Genomic DNA, 18662 nt, shown 5'->3' with positions numbered 1-18662 from the left:
CTTTTGTGGCAAGCAATTCTACACCGCAGACCATTATACACTAGAAAGCAGCCCGAAGGCTATAGCCAATTGTTGAACCAGCCTGTCAGTGGCCGGTGTCTCGACTTTGCGGTCCTATGAGCATCATGAGTTCTCAGTCCAGATTGATTGTATCGGCCCAGGGACAACTCACCGCTTCTGCTTCTTCTTCTCCGGAGATGCTTGTGAATCGCCTGCAAACGCTCCCACCTCGCGGAGGGTATGCGGTACACCTCCTTGCTGCCATGGCTCGCCTCCTCGACTTCTTTTTCTGGACAAAGCATGGCTACTTGTTCCAGGGCTGCTAGATTGCGTCGAGGGAGTACACGCAGAGGCAGACCCGAGCTCGAGACCTTCGAGAGTGTCAAGAACGGTAGCAGTGCTTGCTTTATCCTCTTGCTGCTCCAGCCAGGCGCTGATGTCTTGCTCGTCCAGCACCTTCCTCTCCGTCGCGCTCGTCCAGTGTGAATTGGCGTCCGCAGGATCTCGATTGCCCTTGTATAAGAGAAAATCAGATAGAGATTTGTCGTTTGGAAAGGACTCGAGGACATGGCGAAATGATTCATAACTCTTCCTTTTCCGAACAATATCTGGGCAAGATGTCGCAGGCGAGGTCATCTATGTAGTCGAGCGAGCCGAGCACGATTAGACTTTGAATAATCGCGGGTAAGACTTGATCCTAATTGAACTCTATGGAGCAAAGTTGACTTTGTACAATTGAGTAGAATGATCTTTCCACGGGCTTGGGCTGTGATTAATAAGAGAGCAATCGTTGCAGCTGAAGACATGGTCCCTGAGCGGCCGCCCGAGGAGGGACTTTGTGGAAGCCGGACTTGGAAGCCTGGACGTGCCCCACGAGAGCTTTTTGTATCCTGGATAGTGTCCACCAAGAACTCGATAAGTTTGCTCACGCCGTTGCGGGAGCTCTACAAGCTTATTACTTTCCCAGAAGGATGGATAAGGTGATGCAAAGGATCCGTGAGGATGTGCCAACGACCGACCCTCCGCAATCCAGGAATCGGGTTTGAGTGTTGCCTTGAAGGACAACAGTGACCCAGAGATTGCCATGGATTGAGGATGGACTTTTGAGCCTGCGGAAGACGGGACATCTGGGATCGGCCTCGGGCGGCCAACCTGCAGCCTTACAACAGCCCTATGCTCATGGTGTGCCCGGTATGTCATCTACTAAATTCTCGACTTCTTTTCTGGGACGAGTGACAGAGGGCATGTAAGCAAGACTAGCGCCCTGAGAAGCTGTAGCGATACTGCCCCCTTGAGATCAAAGCATGTTGCCGGTCGCAAGGCCATATTTCTCCAGTAACTGTCAGCAGATTGACAGAGCCTGCCTCGTTCAGAACTGAAAAGTAATTAGGCAGCGAGATTGAAACGTCCGGGTACGGAATACATGCTGCATGCTCCGTTCTCCACGCGGAGAGCACTCAGAGGCGGAAGGACGGTGTCAAAGTTGATCATCGTATGATCAGCTATACCCCATAAATATTCGAGATCGCCGCTTGAAGAGTTTGGTGTATCTTTATATCTTCGAAACCGGTTGCTATCTTGGAGGGATATGAAGTGATCGTTTGTGAGAGCACCATGGCCAGCACCTCGGGAATAGCGTCGAATACCAGCACAACCGTCTTTGAGACTTCTGAAGCTTTAAGAAATGTTCCAGAAGCAGATGTCCATTTCTGGCCTCATCTTTCAATGTTGGCTACTGATAATCCTGGTTTGATAGCTGCCTGTGCCGGGATGATAATCGTGCAGCCTAGTCTGGGCGAACAGAATTGGTCGTGACGAACGAAAAGGGTAAGGTCTCGAGGTGCAAGCCAGCCATTGAGAGCAGTTTCCTTCCTTGCTGGATTCGCTTCTGAGTGAGAAATGGGCTGGAAACGGTCGTCGGAATGGGACTTTGGTGTTGGCGCTCTGACATGGACGTTGGAATAAGTTGCTCGGCAAGTGGTCAGGAATAAGGTGCAGTTGGAGACCGGGGTGAGAGCTTTGGTGGAGATAAGTGGACCAAATTCGACGGGACTGGTGGAGATGTCAGCCACAGGTGTCCTTCCATGTGCCAGGTGGAAGCCACCATCAGCCACTACCAGCCACAGTCTCCCAAGGGGTCGTGGATTTGGAAGCGACCCCTGTGGTAGCTACGATGAAGCTGTGCGCCTGGACTCGTCTTCGTTTCGTTTCGTTTCACCCACCGCCAAAACCTGACTGTCTCGACAATGCCTCACGTCTCCTTCCTCCTTCGACAAACCCAAAGGTGTTGAATGGCTAGTCAATGGCACGAATAACGCTCTTCCGATTTCCCAATAAGCTTCGCCGGCGTGTGCGGAGGAACCGAATGGCCACCCTGCTGGCTCTCCTCGCCCTGGCTGTCCTCCTGGTCGTCCCCTTCTACATCATCTACAAACCACCTCCGTTTGTTATCAACTACTTTGCGCGAAAATGGCCCGACGTACTATGGCAGGTCAAAACAGACCAGAAGATTATTGGCCTCACGATCGATGACGCTCCGTCACAGCATACGGCCGATATCCTCAACGTCTTGAAAGAGAACGATGCACATGCGACCTTTTTCCTGATTGGATCCCAGATGAACGGTCGTGAAGAAGACACCGGCGCCATTATTCAGTCTGGCAGCGAGCTGGGAAATCACGGCATGCACGACGAAGCTTCGCGGTCTCTCCCTATAGATCAGTTGGAGTCGGACATATTCGAGGTCAGGCGGAAGATCAAGATTGCATACGAGTACGAGGATAAGCCCCTTGTGGCTGGATATTTCCGTCCGGGTTCAGGATTCTTCAGCAACAAGATGCGGAGGCTGGTCGACAAATTGGGATACAGGATGGTTCTGGGGAGTGTTTACCCACACGATGCCCAGATCAGTTCTTGGCGGACGAATGCCAACCACATTTTGAGCATGGCACGGCCAGGGGCCATCATCATATGCCACGACAGAAGGAGTTGGACCGTTCCCATGCTACGAAAGGTACTCCCGGAGCTGAAAAAACGGGGCTATAGGATTCTCAACCTTACGGAGCTACTCAAGGAAGTCGATACAGACAAGTGAGAGACGCGTTGGGAGAAAGAGAACATCAATCATCCAAACCATGACGAAGAAACGCAACTGCAACAATGCATATATGCAATCCGTGTCTAGATCTAGACCGCTTCGATGCTCGCGCACGCATTCACTCTTCAAATGAGGGGTATCGGCGGCTGCGGAGACCGTGTAATTCCGCAGGTCAGAGCTGGTCTCGCCCGCAGCATGGAGCCGCCGTGGATGCGGAGCATCATGACCGCGCCATCGTTGCCTAGGCCAATGCGGTGTAATACCACGTTGCCCATAATAGCTCAAACATGACGAGGAGTCTCGCCTCAGGGCCACGGTACACAAAGGAACGGGTCGCCGCATGATCGAGCGTAACAGGCTCGCTGCTTTGTGGATTGATGAGGCATGGTCCCCTCCAACTTTCGCTTGTTTCAGTACGGCGACACAAAGATGTTCTGCGAGACCTGGGTGACACATCGTGAGACAGCAAGGGCTCGGAGGGAGTCGATTGGGCGATTCGCGACCTCGTTGAAGGGGGGTAGGCGCCATGTGTTGGCGCCGTTGTAGAGCCTGGCAGATCTTTGTACGATAGAGGTTGTCAATCTTATGCTATTAGCCGTCAAGGAGAGCGAAAATTGGTTCGCCACGACCTCTCTCGCGGCCTCTTTGTCCTCGACAGATCCCCGTAAAGTTGTCCGAGTATCTCCAAATCCCCACTCACATGGTTTTATCGCTTCGCATTATAAGTTGCCACATGCTGCCAAAGTTCGTGATTACAGCCATTGCTCAGATTTTGCCGAATGCCAAGCTATTCATAGTCGATTTGGCATTGTTCTGAGGTTTATGATGGCCTGAAGCCAGAAACTCGCTACGGTAATCGCCTACAAGAGGATTTCGCGCAGTCCCATGTGACCTACATCACGATGGATTGCGTGTCGTTTCTCTGCAGGGGAAGAGAATGCCGATGGGTCGAAAGTGATAGTTCAGGAAGCGAGCAGCGGTATAATACACTGTGGCGGCAAAGCATGCGGGCTTGACAAGAGGACAATGATATCCAGCACTTCGAACGACCTCAGACGTCACCTTTCCATCGGACGCGAGAGGGCAGCACCACAACCGGTACTTCAGCAGGGCCAAGATCACTTAGTCGTTTCCCCAAACTTCTACAGAAAGGAACAGTATCCTACTCTCAACAGTGCAAACACCAAATAGCAAATGTTTGCCCATCAAACAACTTTACAAGATCCAGGATTCCTTGGTAATATTGGATCATCTGTGTAGTATAAATAGATTCAAGGAATTCGGAAAAGTCCACCATAGAAAAGGGCCCGAAAGTCAAAAGCTCAAGTGCGCAGTTCGGGAATCGAACTGCGCACCTTACGAAATCCTCCATCTGAGAAGACTTCTCAGGATTTCATCACCAAGTTCTTTACTAACGGACCAGGGCGTTATACCGCTCGACCATGGGGATCGATTGGGCTTGGTTGATGAATGAGGCCCTGGACCTGGATATAAGGGCACTGGAGGCCCTCATTCTCGAGAAACTCCCGGCCCTCCTCGTCGTATTCCATCTCATCTTATTCTATGCCATAACTTGCTCGCCCCTTCCTCAAATTCTCTAAACCGGCACTTACCTCTAGGACTTCACTCGACCGGTGAGTATTTAATTCCGTCTGTGGAGTTTTCGAGCAGACTTCTCTTCTCCTCTTCACCACCTCGACCTGGGCCCCTCATCCTCAACGGTACTGTAAGAGGGGAAAGAACGCACACCAACTAGCATTTAGTATATTGCTTTCACCTATACGTATAAAGGTAATCGGAACTTTGGCATAGTCAGGATGCACCCTGACCAGCTTATCTTCCCATTCTGTCCGGACGACTGCTGCCCCGGTCCCGCTGACACAAACAAAGCAAACTTCCCACCAACACACCTCGCCAACGTCCTGACAGACAAGCAAACTGCGATGGACAAGCAAACTTCATGCGCCCAGGCTGTCGTCAAGGCCCTCAAGGGAAAGACACTTCACGTCCCGAATCTCTACAGTATCTTCAAAGGATGGCCCGTCAAGAAGACCAACCCTCACTACAAGCGCATCATCCCTATTGTTGAGGAAGCGTTTGACCGGTAAGTTTAGGCAGAAGCTCTCATCAACCAAAATATCTCAGGAATGGCCATCTCACATATTCTCACAAAGGCTCATCAAGTCGCCCCCTCTCCGTGAGAAATACCGGGAGGCCAACTACGCCAGATTCGTCAGCTTGTAAGCCCGATCCACTTACCCCCTGACTTCCTACAACAATAGTCCAATCCTTCGAGACAGGTATTACCCTCACCCAGATTGGGAACAGGTTCAGACGTTGGCGCTCTACATCATCTGGCTCTTCTGTTGGGACGATGCGATTGACCAACAGGGCAGCGACGACCTGAGCAACGACCTGCTTCGCGCCAAGACTCGTCATGACAACACAATGATAGTGCTGGAGCATGTTCTCGGTCTTGGCTTAAACGATGGCTCGTGTATACAGTATGATCATGCCAATACTGAGCTGAAGGCAATCGGAGCCCAGCTACGGAAGGCGTATACCCACGGTAAGTCGTTATGTCAATTGTGGACAACCAATAGCAGTGGCGCTAACCCAGAACAAAAGAGCAGAGACAGACGTTCATGACACAGATGAAGCGATATATCAACAACTGCCACAAGGAGCAGGCTATGCGTCTCCAGGGCGAATTACCCGACCTTCAGGCGTACTCAGAGCTCCGTCATGGAACGGCCGCAGTGTGGACGCTTTGCGCGCTCATTGAGTCAGTACCATGTCAGACTTACTAGTATGAAGGAACAAAGTCTAACGTTTCTGTGACTTAGGTATGGCTTGGCAGAGAACATGCCGGAGCACATTCGCTACATGAAAGAGGTCCAGACTATCTGGGAAGAGACCAGCAGAGGCATTTGGATGTATGTGAATATCGAGTAAGCATAACAAAGGGGCACATTTTAATATACTTACAGTACCAACGACATACTTTCTCTCAAGAAAGAGATTGTAAGTAACCCAGAAACCCAATACCTACTGGGGAAACGAATCTTGACTAACTTTTCCATGTAGCCCCATGATGCCGCCAAGGCAGAGAGCGTCGTGAACGCCGTGCCCATCCTCATGGGTGAAGGCAAATCGCTCCAGCAGGCTGTCGACGCTTTGCTCACTGAGCTCCAAGACTCCGTCGCCATCTTTGAGCTTGCCGCCTCCGTACTCGAGGAAGCCGCTGGAGAGAAGAACCAGGGCATAATCAGAAAGTACTGTGATGCGTGCCGTTGCATGGTGACCGGATCAGTCCAGTTCACGTAAGTTCTTCCCAATACTCCCATGCTCTCCAGACGTAGCTCAAGACAAGAGTGGCTAACTGTGTGAATCAAAAGGCTTGAGTCGACCAGATATAAGCTGGCAGGCTGCATGAACAATGATGGATCCTTGGATATCCTGCTTTGACGGAAGAGGTGGAGAACGAACTCCGGATAATGGCCAGGAAAACTGGACCGAAACTGCGATGGGGCTGCTTTGAGACGGCTTTGAGATGTTGGCCCAGATACCTTGCTTTGCTGATTTGCAGATCGCAGTCTCTAGCTCACCTAGTAGTGTTCCTATACTTGCTGTCGCTGGTGCTGAAGACACTGGCTTCTCTGGCACACCAGGTTTCTAGAATGCAAAAGATCGCTTTAATTGATACATGCCTTAGTCTCCAAGATTACAGTAACAATTAAGCAGTTGCTTAGGCAGGCCAATTTTTTGACGAGAGGTCCATCTTGTGCTATACACCACCCACGACCGAATTGATATTTAATCTTCAGATGCCATGCAGGAAGACTCTATAGAATACCAGCAGCCTACACTCGAGTCTGTTATCTTGAATTTTCGTGAAGGCGAGTAGACAGACGTAAGTTATCAATGACTGATAGATCAGGGAGTTGAGGTTTTGAGCGAGATGAACATCTATTAAGGTCAGTAACTCATCCCACTCAACTTTCGATATTCGCAAATATGCGATATGAATCTTTAGCCGTCTCGTCTCAAATCAAGAATTGTCTATCAAGATACCATCTAAGCGGCTCCCTGCCGACTTCTTTTAGCATCAAACCAAAACCCCGAACCTCGCCTTCACAACCACCCCCTTAAACCGTCTTCTTCTTCTCCTTCACCAACGCCTCGAACCCCTGAAGCAAATCATCCCTCAAATCCTCCCACCCCTCCACGCCAACACTCACCCTCAACAACCTCTTACTACACCCGCTATCGCTCATCGCCCGCCACTCAATGAGACTCTCGACACCGCCCAGCGACGTGGCGTGGTGGAACAAGCCCATCTTGCTCGGCAACCTCTTGGCGTCCCCCTCATCCCTCAACAACAACGCAAACACGGGGCCGAACCCGCCCGGCATCTGCTCCTTCAACCACCCGGCCTCCAGATCCGCCGTCTGCAAACTCGCGTGCTGCACCGTGTCGACGACACTACCCACCAACCCCCCGGGGTTCCCGCGAATCTCCCCATCAAGCCACGCAACGAGCTTCGTCGCGGACTCGGACTGCCTCTTGACCCTCAACTCCAACGTCCTCAGCGACCGAACGCCCAACCACCCCTCCATACTCCCCATCACGCTCCCGATAAAACACCTCTCCATCAACAGCTCCGGCATCCACTTGTCCGCGTGCTTGGGGTTCAAACTCAGCGTCCCGCACAACATATCCGAATGGCCACCAAAGTACTTTGTCCCAGAATGCATCACAACATCCGCCCCCAACACAAACGGATCCTGCAAAGGCGGCGGCGCAAACGTAGCATCCACCGTCAAATACGCGCCCTTCCTGCTCGCAATCTCTCTAAAATACGCCAGATTCCGCGCCTCACCAGTAGGGTTCAGCGGCGTCTCGACGTGCAGCACATCCCCGGCCTCCAGCTTCTCCAGCGAGGCGTCGTCGAGCTCGAGCTGTTGCAGGCCGTTGAGCTTCGTCAACACCTTGATGACGCCGTGGCAGCCGTGGTACCCGCCGCCGATGGCCACGCGTTTGGGGTTCAGGAAGACGAGCATGGCGTGGAAGGCGGAGAGGCCCGAGGAGTAGGTCAGGGTGGGACCGTGGAGCACGCTGGAGAGGATTGCTTCGAGGCGGGTTGTGTTGGGGCCCGAGTAGCGGGAGTAGATGTGGGAGTCACCCGGGGCGGAGGGCTGGATCGGGATGTTAGTTTTGTCGCTCCTTATGCTTGCATTTCTTTCCCTTGTGACGCTTCATTCTGATAGTCATGAGCAGCAGCGAATATCTTGAAAAGCCGAATCAAGTAACATCATGAGAGCGACCAGCAAGACAGACTTACATCGACATTCTCCCCTGAACGGAGCTCATCCGGGTTACTGTGATACTTGAACGTGGTAGACACGTGCATCGCCGGCGCGATAGCGCGGTGGCTGCTGATGCCATCGTCGGCGTGGACGGAAAGCGTAGCAAGCGAAAGCTCTCTCTTGCTGACGGCGGCCGTCGTCGGGACTTCGGAGCCGGTCCCGGGAGCGGCCCGACTCGCCGTGTCACCATTCGTGGGGATATCTCCAGCCATTGTGTTATTTGTCGTAAAGAAATAATTGAGGAAGTGCCTCTTAGCGGGGGTAGTAGAGTTTCTGGAACGTGTTGGCGAGATATATAAGACAAGGTCTTGAAGGACTGGAGGGAAGTTGAGATGTATCGCGCAGGGCGTGGAAGCTCCAGATGTGTCATAAAAAAAGAAAACGATGGAAGAGTCACCGACGAACAATCGGCGCGGAAGACGATCAAGGCGGGCGGCCCGGTGCCGGGAACAAGCCGTCTCTGTGACTCTGCCCCTCCATTGCGTGGAACCTTATCAAAAGGTGGGGTCGGGATCCAAACCCCGAAGCTGGGTCATGGTGCGATAAGTGCATGACGGATCAAAAAGTATTTGCTGAATCACGTCAAAAAGCATACTGACCATTGGAACAACGATGCCGGACAAGTCTCCGCCAGTTTTTCCCTCCGAGGTTCGGACTGTGATTCCAGCCGTTTCAACGAGTAATCCTCTCTCATATCCCGAACTTACCATACCTGACGCCTTTTAAGGTATGTCACGGGCAATGTCACCATACAGCAGACCCTGGAGCCAAGACATGTCAACCAATATCATTATCATTAAGAGCTTATTTCCAAGACACTCGGACTCGAAGCTCTGCTCGCCAGGGTGACTTGCAACCGCCCGTATATGCATAACGCGGCTCAACCCGACGAGTGTACAGGCTGGTTGGCCCAACTCTAACTATGTCATAGCGAATGCACCCCATATCTTGGGCGTAACCCAACCAGTAACGCCAAATCCCAAGCCGGCAAGGGCTGCATCGACAGGACATATATACAAATTAAGAAAAGTGATGCCAGGCAGTACGATTAATGAATTTCGGTAGTCTCGACTGACGCCGCCGACTTTGGGCGCTCGATGGTTCCTAGTTCTGAGCCTTGTCCGCTCTGGCCGCGCTTTCTTCCAGCGCCGTTCAGGAAGCGCGTGACGCTTGAGTTGGGCGAATTGGCGCTCGGCTCTTTATGGTCTGAGTCACCGAAGCGCGAGAACAGGCCGCGCATGCGGCTGGATTGGTGATGTTGTTGTTGATGCTTCTGGTCGTCCAGGCCGACGTCTTCGAAGCCCTCGTCAGCGGTAGGGAGTTCCCGGTGTCTGTCAAGCGCGGATCGAGGTAGGCGAGGGTAGCGGGCTGAATCGAGACTCTGGCGCGCCGGGAAGTCATTCTGGGGAATTGGGGACCGTGCTGTGATGTCCTGCAACACAATTGCGGTCAGCGGTGGCGCCACAGACAGCGGATTGGGCTCACGGTAAAGTGTTGACATACAAATGATCGCCTGTACGAATCGAAAGATTCTCGGGAAATAGAGAAATGCTCAATCTCGCCGCTGTTGCTGCGAGTGTCTGTCGAGTTGCGACCAGAGCCGAGGTACTTGCTCGGCCACAGGCCTTTTTCTTCAGTCGGGGATGGCTGCGCATGCGCATTAGTAAATTTCTCGAGCGTGGGTGCGGTCGCTGCGAGGGTGCATACCGGAAGATAGACGCCGCTGTCATTTACGACTGTGATGCGGAGAAAAGTAAGTCAATTGGTCTCATGCGCGCGCCATAACATTTGATGCGAGGTGGAGGTGCATACCACTCATCTTGTATTCGCCATTGTCCTGGCTCTTGGAACTCCTCACGCTGAGGGAAGATGAAGCCTTGGATCCGACAGTGTCTTGTTTCTCGAATCCGGGATGCGACGGGTTCTCGCCATCAGGTCGTGAACTTTCATCTGCATGGAGAGTGGCCGGGCCCGGACGGCGGGCAAAAGGGTTGCGAATGGGCATGGCGAAGGATGGCGCGAAAGCGGCAAGGTCGGGATGGTAGCTGGTAAGGACGAAATCTCGATTTGACACGATGGGATTGATATTGTAGGCCAGGCCAGTGTGCGAACTTGGGTTTGGAAGCTAGAGAGAAAAACTTGGTGCGTAATGTTTCGAGTTGTGCTTGCGTTTCGAGGTTGATGCTGGGACCGTTTGACAAAGAAATCGATCGGTGGACCCAAAAGGCGAAGGCGGGGAATAGAATAGGGTAGCGGGAAGGGATGGCGATGAACTATATGGCAATCTTGACCCGTCCTATTTCCCACTCGGGCAGCTGTAGGTAATGTACGCAGTGACAGCTAGTGGTGTCTGAGTTGGTCGAAGGGCCCAGTCTTAGTCTACATGTACAGTAAGACGGTGGCTTGGGATGGGCAAGGCGGAACGGTATTGGTCTGTCGAGGTCCTGGAGAGAGATGGATGCAGGAGATGATGGAGATCCAAGTGAGGCGCAGGGAGATGGAGAGGAAGAATGGGGAACGGGTTGGCGCTTTTTCAAAGTTGAGGACGTAATCGAGACGTGGTGCTGCGTATGGAGTACCTTATGCTCGGTAGGTGAGTAGAGAGAGGAACTGAGGTAAGGTAGAGATGGATGGGAGCTAGAACTGACGGACAATATCATCGGGCGGGAATCTGCAGGTTTTGGGCTGTGCTTCTGCTTGTCTTCCCCTGGTAAGTGTGAGTGTCTCTGTCATGTCTTTTTTTTCTCTCTTCCCGCTCGTGCCTACCCATCCGAACATTTCCTATTCTCCCTTGCATCCGCCCATACTCTGTACCTTCCTTACCTTTTCACTGTGGTAGGCTCACTTGCACTTGGCCCATCCACCCAAGGCGCGGGAAAAGTAGGTGCGGATACACGCTACTGCTACTCGGGGACTAGACGCAAGGGGGGGCACATCAGACTTGGAAGTGACGAATGACCCTCTTGCAGATGCATCCATTGGATCATGAGGTAACTTGGTATGAACCATAACACTGAGTTGAGTACCTAGGTATGGATTCTAGCGAGGTAAAGAACCCCGGTGTCGCTGCCGATGCCGCTGTGAAAACCGCGGTCCCGCCCGGACTCTTCGCCATCACTCTTCAGGGTCAAGTGGGAACTGAGAAAAGAGCTTTTCCATGTCATGGCAGGGAATAGGCACGTAGGGACGTTTGAAGGTGTCAAGTCCGAGAGCCCTAAACGGTAAAGGTGTGTAAGATGCTGCAGCGGTTCCCCATCATCGACATGGGCAGATCATCGGCACTATCCCACGACTCAGCCAACATCTTTTGCAAACACTGCGCGGCCAATGTCCATCAGTGGAGATATCGACAGCATGCACAGCCTGGCACTGGCAAGCCGCGAAAATTCAATGACATCTCACGAGAATTGGGTTTGCGATGGCGGCATCTTACCTTAGAAGCTAAGCGGGACGGGGATTCGGGAAACCGGGAAACTTGGAATGAACTGCGAATACCATGCCACCAACGGCCCAGGGCACTGGGGAAAGACATGATCAGACATTAGCTCACTCACTCATTCACTCATCCACTCACTCTCCTAGTGGCTAGAGTCATGAACCGGCCACACCGACCCTGCTGCTGCAAGCTTGCGAAGCTTTCAAAAGGCAAGGGACCTTGGTCGATGACATGTGTTTGTCCCATGTTTTTTGTTCTTTCCTGCCCAACTGAGCTGAATGGTTCGTCGCTGCCGTCAGTGACATAAGGGTAAGGTGTAAGGTGGGATGCGGGTCGGTACAGGTGACGGTGCCTTGAATGCGGCATCATCCCATGTATCTCCCTGGCTTTGCCTTCTTATGTAATCACTCAAACAGCATGCTGCCCTCCCTTCTGGAAGCCCGCAGTGACGCTTGCCGTCATCCACCTTGTCCGGTCCAACCTTGCGCCCCGAATCCCCGCGACGGGGGCATGCCCTTTTCCAAATTCCAACCCTGATTATCCTGGCTTTCTTTCTCCTTGGTTACAGCGGTTAAATTCGCCCACCATTCAGCGTCTTCGTTCATTTCTGGGCGCATACTGGCAGACCTCTGAAAGCTCTGCTCAGTCACAAGCGTCAAATCCTCGGCCCCCCAAACGGAAATCTATCGTCCACTCTCCGTCTCGCCTAGACTCTTTGGCACAGTCCTGCTCGCCCACCGCAAGGTGTTCATCCACAGTACGACGCTGGGCAACGCTGGACATTCGGACGGCACACTTCGGATCTCTCGGCATCGGAGCGCAAAGAAACTGCCCTTTGATCTCCGTGCCGTACTTCCTCTTTCTGTCGCCCTTTCTGCGGACCTGCATCATGTCCGTCCAATTGTTCCTGATTGACCGCATCGGAACCTGAGTTGGCTGCGCCTATCCGCTCACTACATGACGCTCTACCCAACGCACCTTTCCCCTCAGCGGATCATCGACCTGCCGTGCGGAGAACGGGAGTCGGTCATCGCCGTCGCCGGCGCAATACTCCACCACACGCTCCCATCAAAGCTGTGAGCGTGCTATCTATCAATTGGGAAAGGGCCTGTACACGTGATAGGAGAATTGTCATAGAGGGTTGCGACTTCGACTCGCCCTCTCCAACCACGAATCAGTAGCCGTATACGCCAGACTCACCAATCATGTCAATGTTTGACAGAGCGACGCCAAACTCTACGTTTTGGAGAAGTCATCACGCATCTTGAGAATCCGCAATCAGCGCTGGAAGTTAGCTGTCTGGCATTCTGCAATCCCACGAGGTTGACAGCGTCTTTTAAACAACAAGAGGCTTGATGGTCTGGAACCAGGCTGCGACCTACTTCGACCTTTAGCTAAGTGAAAATTGTCTGCATGCGGGATTCGCTCACACCAAGACGCCTCCCCGTCGTAGGTTGTCTTGTACAAGTCTCGCTGAAAGTCGCCTTCCCGGACGCCCTCGCCAGCTATGGCTTCGCCGGCTTGACCCTCCCTCCTGTGAAGATGCGCCATCGGCCTGGCCAGTCAACCAGTGCTCGTACACCGTGACCCGGGGCAAAAGCGACACAATTTGCAATTGTCTCCAACGTGCAACGAGGAGCTTGAGGGCCGTTCACATTGTGGTTCAGCATGGCGCCGGATTGGGTTATCGTGACTTCGGCTACCCAAAGTGGCTACGGTCCGACAGGCAGCTGGGAATGTAGACGCCCAGATCCGATGGAGCGGGCACGCTACAAACAGACTCGCACCCACGCAACCACGCACCATCGAGATAGACTGTCAACACCACAAGTCTAGGCGTCGGCGATGCCTGACACCGGCCCTATCGCGGCGCCATGTTGACTTCGACGGACTTTGGCTATGCTTGTTGTATGCTTCGGCGGTTGACCAACTGATGCCATTTAAGTCGCCAGCTGAGCGAGAATACCCTGCAGCGCTTGTTACTGTCGCTATCACCATCTGCTCGCTCTTCTATCCATTGAATAAGCATTCCACCGGAAGGAGACTGATCAACCGCGCCTGCGTTGAGTCATCTCTTTGTCTTGAGGTGATCGCCAGAATATCCGCCGACCTTGACCTGTGTTCGGCTTGCAACGTCTCGCATCTCAAGAGATCGCTTTCGCCAATACTAACACGCTTCTTCAGTCCTTTGTTCGTTGCAAAAATCGATCTACAACCCTCGCCATCCTCGGCGACATCGTCGTCATCGACACAGGATCTGAAAAGGACCATCGTCATCCGTGTCGCCTAAGCGTTCTATACGTCAATCCAAGCAAAAATGATGCGCCTGCAGACAAAGGAGTGACCAGCTCACCGTCAAGGAAACAAACAGCAAGCATTGGGTTGATCAGAGTGTTGTATACTCGGCGACAGTGGGGTTTCACTGCTAATGTGCCGATGCCATCGCGGAATAACCCTGTCAAAACCATGAATGTAGTAGGTATGTCTGGCTTCAAGACAGAATACTCACCAGATTCTCGAGATTCGAGCTTCTAGCATGGACACACTGGTATTCAACAGACGGCTTTGATCGGAAATCCGTTCAAGCTTGAAGACCAAGATCCACGAGAACGCCTACACATCTCAGATTTATCAATACCGGACCGGCTTTTACTGCGATCTGTCATATGTGATGATGAGGCGATAATCACGTTGTTGACAATACGTACGGGAATTGCCCGGAGAGACTTTTCATCATCAAAGACCTCTGGCGCGATCTGCCAAAGGATGTGGTTGACGCTGAGACGCACGTAATCTCGATGGTCCGTGAGAAGGACGAAACAGACCCGCGCCTAGCAGCCGCATTGACATCAAACGCCTGCTCAACCCACCTTTGGGTTTCTCGGGCTTGGAAAATAAGAATTTCATCGCAGTACCTGACGGGACGATGTCTGTTCTTCCCAGCCTGCGCTTTTGGATCTCATGGCGTGGGCGCTAGGCCGACGCCATGCGTGCCCGTGTACCTAAGAAAAGAAGGACATGAAATGATCGACCCTTGAGCGTGCGTCCGAGCAACATCGGACGACTCGCAGCGAGATGGTCAACGGCTGCTGTCATAAGGAGAGAGGAAAAGCTCAAACGACTTAGTCGACCTCTCGCCGCTGGAGTAGCACTGGATGACACGGTTCCCGTGGCTCGCCAAGGCCAATGGTCGTTTTCAGGTCGAGCCTCGATGCCGCGGGGCCCCACTCACGATGCAATGCTATGTAAAGCACACACTTCGCCCGCATGCTGCAGGTCGCAGGACGAGAGAGATCAGCACGAATGTGGGATCTCCAGGGGCAGCGCGACCGAAGCGGCCATGGGAAGCCCTTGAGGCTATGCATCGCGTTGAGGCCGTCTGGTTCCTGTGTCCATCTGGTTCCTCCGTCTGTCTCGTCTCCCGCTCTCTCCACATTTGGCCTATGCTGAAGTCGACCACTTCGACGGCGATATGACTAGACCACTAGATTGCAGCACTACAGCAAACGTCCACCGGCTTCCTAGGACTCCGAGAAAGCTTCGAGACTACGGGGCGAGTGCGGAATTCCACAAAACATCTTGCTCGCTTCCTGGCTGCCTGTTCACGTCTATCATGAATTGCACGGCATGCCGGGTCATGTGACGGTCCAGGCTCGGCAGCTCGAGAACGTGGGCGAAAGTGGCTTGTCCGCAAGCGAAAACATAGAGATAACATGCGGCAAAAGGATACAATACAGTCAAGAAATTACTGTAGATGAGAGGAAACGACTGGCCAAGATCCCCATCTCAGTCTGGAAATCAGGTGTGGCTTGCTCTTCCGCCCATCCTTCGGCGCCAAGTGGGCGAAACTAGATCAGCCCGCGCCGTACCTTGCATTCCGCAAACGGCCATCTGAGACCACTTCCGTCGTAGCAACATGTTGGTTCTGCCCACTCATCCCCCCCACAACTCTCTTTCTTTTGTGGCGTTTCTACTTACAAGGTACGTTCCCGAAGTTTGATTCTGCAGACAGAGAGGGTTGAACATTCCAGTTACGCCCGGCCCAATTCCCAAGCATTTTGACATGGCGGCGGCACATAGCAAGACGGTTGACTGCGAGGTGAAGTCGTCCCAAAGCGCCATGGAACCAACGCAAACAGGTCTAGCAGCTTGTCTCGATCCGCAAGATGGGATCCTCGATGGGGTTGAGCAGGGATAACCCAGACCCATGCCCTGCAGCGGGCATGAGTACGAGACTACGACTTTACGGGAGCAGTGCTCAGAAAACACCAACGACCCAATTACTACCACACCCGACCTACGAACCCCCTTTTGGGTTGGACTTCTCGACCGGACGTGGTTGTACTCACCCTTCACCCCACGCACGTCCTCAGTCGGCGCTCTCGTCGAGAATACACCACGATGTCTCCTCCCATCTCCACTTGGACGATGGTCACTGAGAGAGAGGCAACTCAGCCACTGACACACTCTGCCCGAGACGGATCCTGGCTTCGGTCACCCTTCAGTCTAGTCCTAGTCCATCACTGCTCGAGGGTCCAGGCCGACCCCATCCAACGAGCTCGTCCATGGTGGACAGGTAAGTAATATGGCTGGTAACAGAGAGGTGGACATGTGTGTGTGTGTTTTGTTGTTTGCTGTTGGTATCCGTGTTCCCTGTTTCATACATAACCTGCCGGCGTCCGTCTGACCATTGAGAGCCAAGATCACGCATCTCATCCAGGTTTTTTGTTTTCCTCCTTCACCGCCCAGGACCCCTTGAAGTCCCCTTATATTCACCAGTACCCCTCTAATACGAGGTCACCTTCTATTCCGATCCCGTGTAACTAATACTCGATAACGGTGGCATCTTGCCTTGTCTCGTACCCTACCTCGGTTCTTGACATCATCTTCGACCCTCAGCCAAACGATTCAAACAATAGCAATACTCTGTAATAATATCATCAGAGCGATCTCTTCTTCATACCCGATTGAGAAGCCACAGCGCCTCGTACATTATCGAGAATCACAATCTCTGAGCTTGTTCTGGGTCCATCGCCACCGACAACGCTCTTCGCCGCATTCGAACGAGACATTGTGAGCCAGTCTGATTGCAGCAACTTAGGAAGGCCACACATTCGAGGCCAGAACCGACTTCGGTCGCAAGAGGGACCCTTGCCTTCACGTATCCTTCCTCACTTCAAGAAGAGAGCCGTGCTCCATCTTCATTCACCTTGGTCGACATTTTCACATCTGATACCACGCACCTTCCTCACTTTCCTGCTCGGACCTTGAGCAACCCTCACTTTCATCAATACACAACATCATACACCTCAATTACATTCAACGCGATTCACAATGGGCAAGAGAGTATTTGTCGATTGGGAGCTGTGGCAGCAGATGACTTTTGTAAGTCTTCATATCACTACTTCCAAAATTTCATGACTAACACACCTAACCCATAGGTCTTGGCTTGTGCCATTGGCGTCGTCTTCATCATAGGTTTCGTGAAGCTGTGGTGGTCAAACCGATATATGGCCAAGCTCGAAATTATTGACGCGGAAAAGAGGGCACACGCCTCAGAGATGGAATCAACCGGCCTGCCGCCCCCACGAAAGCAATCCGAAATTCCCTTTGGCGTCCGCGCCATCCAGTCCGGCATTGAAGTCGACGGTATCTGGATCTCCCGCCCCAACACCCCGCTGCCGACTCCTCCCAACTCTGCCAGGGAAAGGGCAAATACGTCTCCATGGGCCCCATCTCGCCCGCCTCAACAAACTCTTCGGATCCCTTTGGCTCTCCGCCTTCGTCTCGCGCCGGCAACGGTGTTACAGTCGGTCCTCAGACATATCGTCCCAAGTCATTCTCCCAAAACGCCGTCGCGAGCCGCGCCGACGCCCTCAGCCAGCTTGAGGGCAACCCGAACCCGCCAAACGTACCTTCATACAGCACCTACCAGCCCCGCGGCAACGTCGCCCATTCCGAAACCTCTGACGAGGCGACCAGCCCCGTCAGCCCAATCGACCGTGGTAACGCAGGCATCAGCAGCGAGAACTACAACGGCATCGACGTCCGAGTGCCCATCCGAGCCTCGCCTGTTGTCAACCGTCAGCTCAACAAGGTCCGCAACGTCACTGGCGGCCCCGCCCAGCAACCGACCACGGGCGGTGGTGTCCGCTCTTTCAGCGGTAGCTTGCAGCTGCCCAAGAACGGCAAGGGAATGTACTCTACCGTGCCGCAGGGCTCGCCCGGTGGGGATTTCACTGATCCCTTTGCTACGCCTGTTACTACTCCAGGTGCCGACCAGGCGTTGCTTCCTTCCCAGCAGCAGCAGCAGGGATCTCATCACGTCAAGTTTGCGAATGTTGAGTATATCACCAGCCAGCGCTACGCCAGCGACGGTAGCAGCGGGAGCAGCGGCAGCAGTAGTAGCAACAGCAACAACCACAACTAAGACCTCATTTCGGCTTGGGATAGTGTGGTAGGTTGACGGTACATCAGCATCGGATGGTAAAGCGAGTTCTTTTTTTGGCTTCCTTCTTTTTCTTTCTTCGCGAATCTTCTCACAAACTTGGAGAGTAATATCGTAGCAAATGTATGAATAACAAAGGGCAATCTGTCGAATATGGACAGTGGGGGATGGAAATCAGGTTCCGTGGCCTCTCTCATCCATCCAAGAGATGGCATACGAGGGGTAAGGCGTTTCAGGCATGTAAAAAAAGATTCATTTCATCGGGACCATTAGACGGTGGGCACCTCTTGCGCAGCAAGGTCTCTCGTCGAC

General features: G+C 53.0%; 5 protein-coding genes across 5 annotated transcripts; 3 read left to right on the top strand and 2 right to left on the bottom strand.

Moving 5' to 3' along the window:
• Nucleotides 1-2365: 2365 nt before the first annotated feature.
• Nucleotides 2366-3094, top strand: N0V96_004032 (uncharacterized protein; the record flags this gene model as incomplete). Its single annotated transcript, XM_053188100.1, has 1 exon — nt 2366-3094. The coding sequence occupies one exon, from the start codon at nt 2366-2368 to the stop codon at nt 3092-3094; it is 729 nt and encodes a 242-aa protein (XP_053054062.1).
• A 1946-nt stretch (nt 3095-5040) lies between these two features.
• Nucleotides 5041-6424, top strand: N0V96_004031 (uncharacterized protein; the record flags this gene model as incomplete). The annotated part of the gene is made up of 6 exons (XM_065757003.1): nt 5041-5201; nt 5272-5337; nt 5380-5666; nt 5958-6033; nt 6088-6121; nt 6185-6424. 6 exons carry the CDS (start codon nt 5041-5043, stop codon nt 6422-6424), a joined length of 864 nt encoding a protein of 287 aa, XP_065614216.1.
• An 821-nt stretch (nt 6425-7245) lies between these two features.
• N0V96_004030 (uncharacterized protein) lies at nt 7246-8678 on the bottom strand (the record flags this gene model as incomplete). Its single annotated transcript, XM_053188098.2, has 2 exons — nt 7246-8295; nt 8442-8678. The coding sequence occupies 2 exons, from the start codon at nt 8676-8678 to the stop codon at nt 7246-7248; spliced, it is 1287 nt and encodes a 428-aa protein (XP_053054060.2).
• Nucleotides 8679-9514: 836 nt separating this feature from the next.
• N0V96_004029 (uncharacterized protein) lies at nt 9515-10471 on the bottom strand (the record flags this gene model as incomplete). Its single annotated transcript, XM_053188097.1, has 4 exons — nt 9515-9898; nt 9970-10113; nt 10174-10202; nt 10279-10471. The coding sequence occupies 4 exons, from the start codon at nt 10469-10471 to the stop codon at nt 9515-9517; spliced, it is 750 nt and encodes a 249-aa protein (XP_053054059.1).
• Nucleotides 10472-17236: 6765 nt separating this feature from the next.
• On the top strand, nt 17237-18332 carry N0V96_004028 (uncharacterized protein; the record flags this gene model as incomplete). The annotated part of the gene is made up of 3 exons (XM_065757002.1): nt 17237-17287; nt 17344-17544; nt 17607-18332. The coding sequence occupies 3 exons, from the start codon at nt 17237-17239 to the stop codon at nt 18330-18332; spliced, it is 978 nt and encodes a 325-aa protein (XP_065614215.1).
• Between the last annotated feature and the right edge of the window lie 330 nt (nt 18333-18662).

The sequence above is a fragment of the Colletotrichum fioriniae genome (genome assembly GCF_027942845.1).
Source record: "Colletotrichum fioriniae strain IMI 355084 chromosome Unknown scaffold_4, whole genome shotgun sequence".
NCBI lineage: Eukaryota > Fungi > Ascomycota > Sordariomycetes > Glomerellales > Glomerellaceae > Colletotrichum > Colletotrichum fioriniae.
The sequence above is the reverse complement of the archived record's forward strand: the minus strand, read 5'-3'. Positions and strand labels throughout refer to the sequence as shown.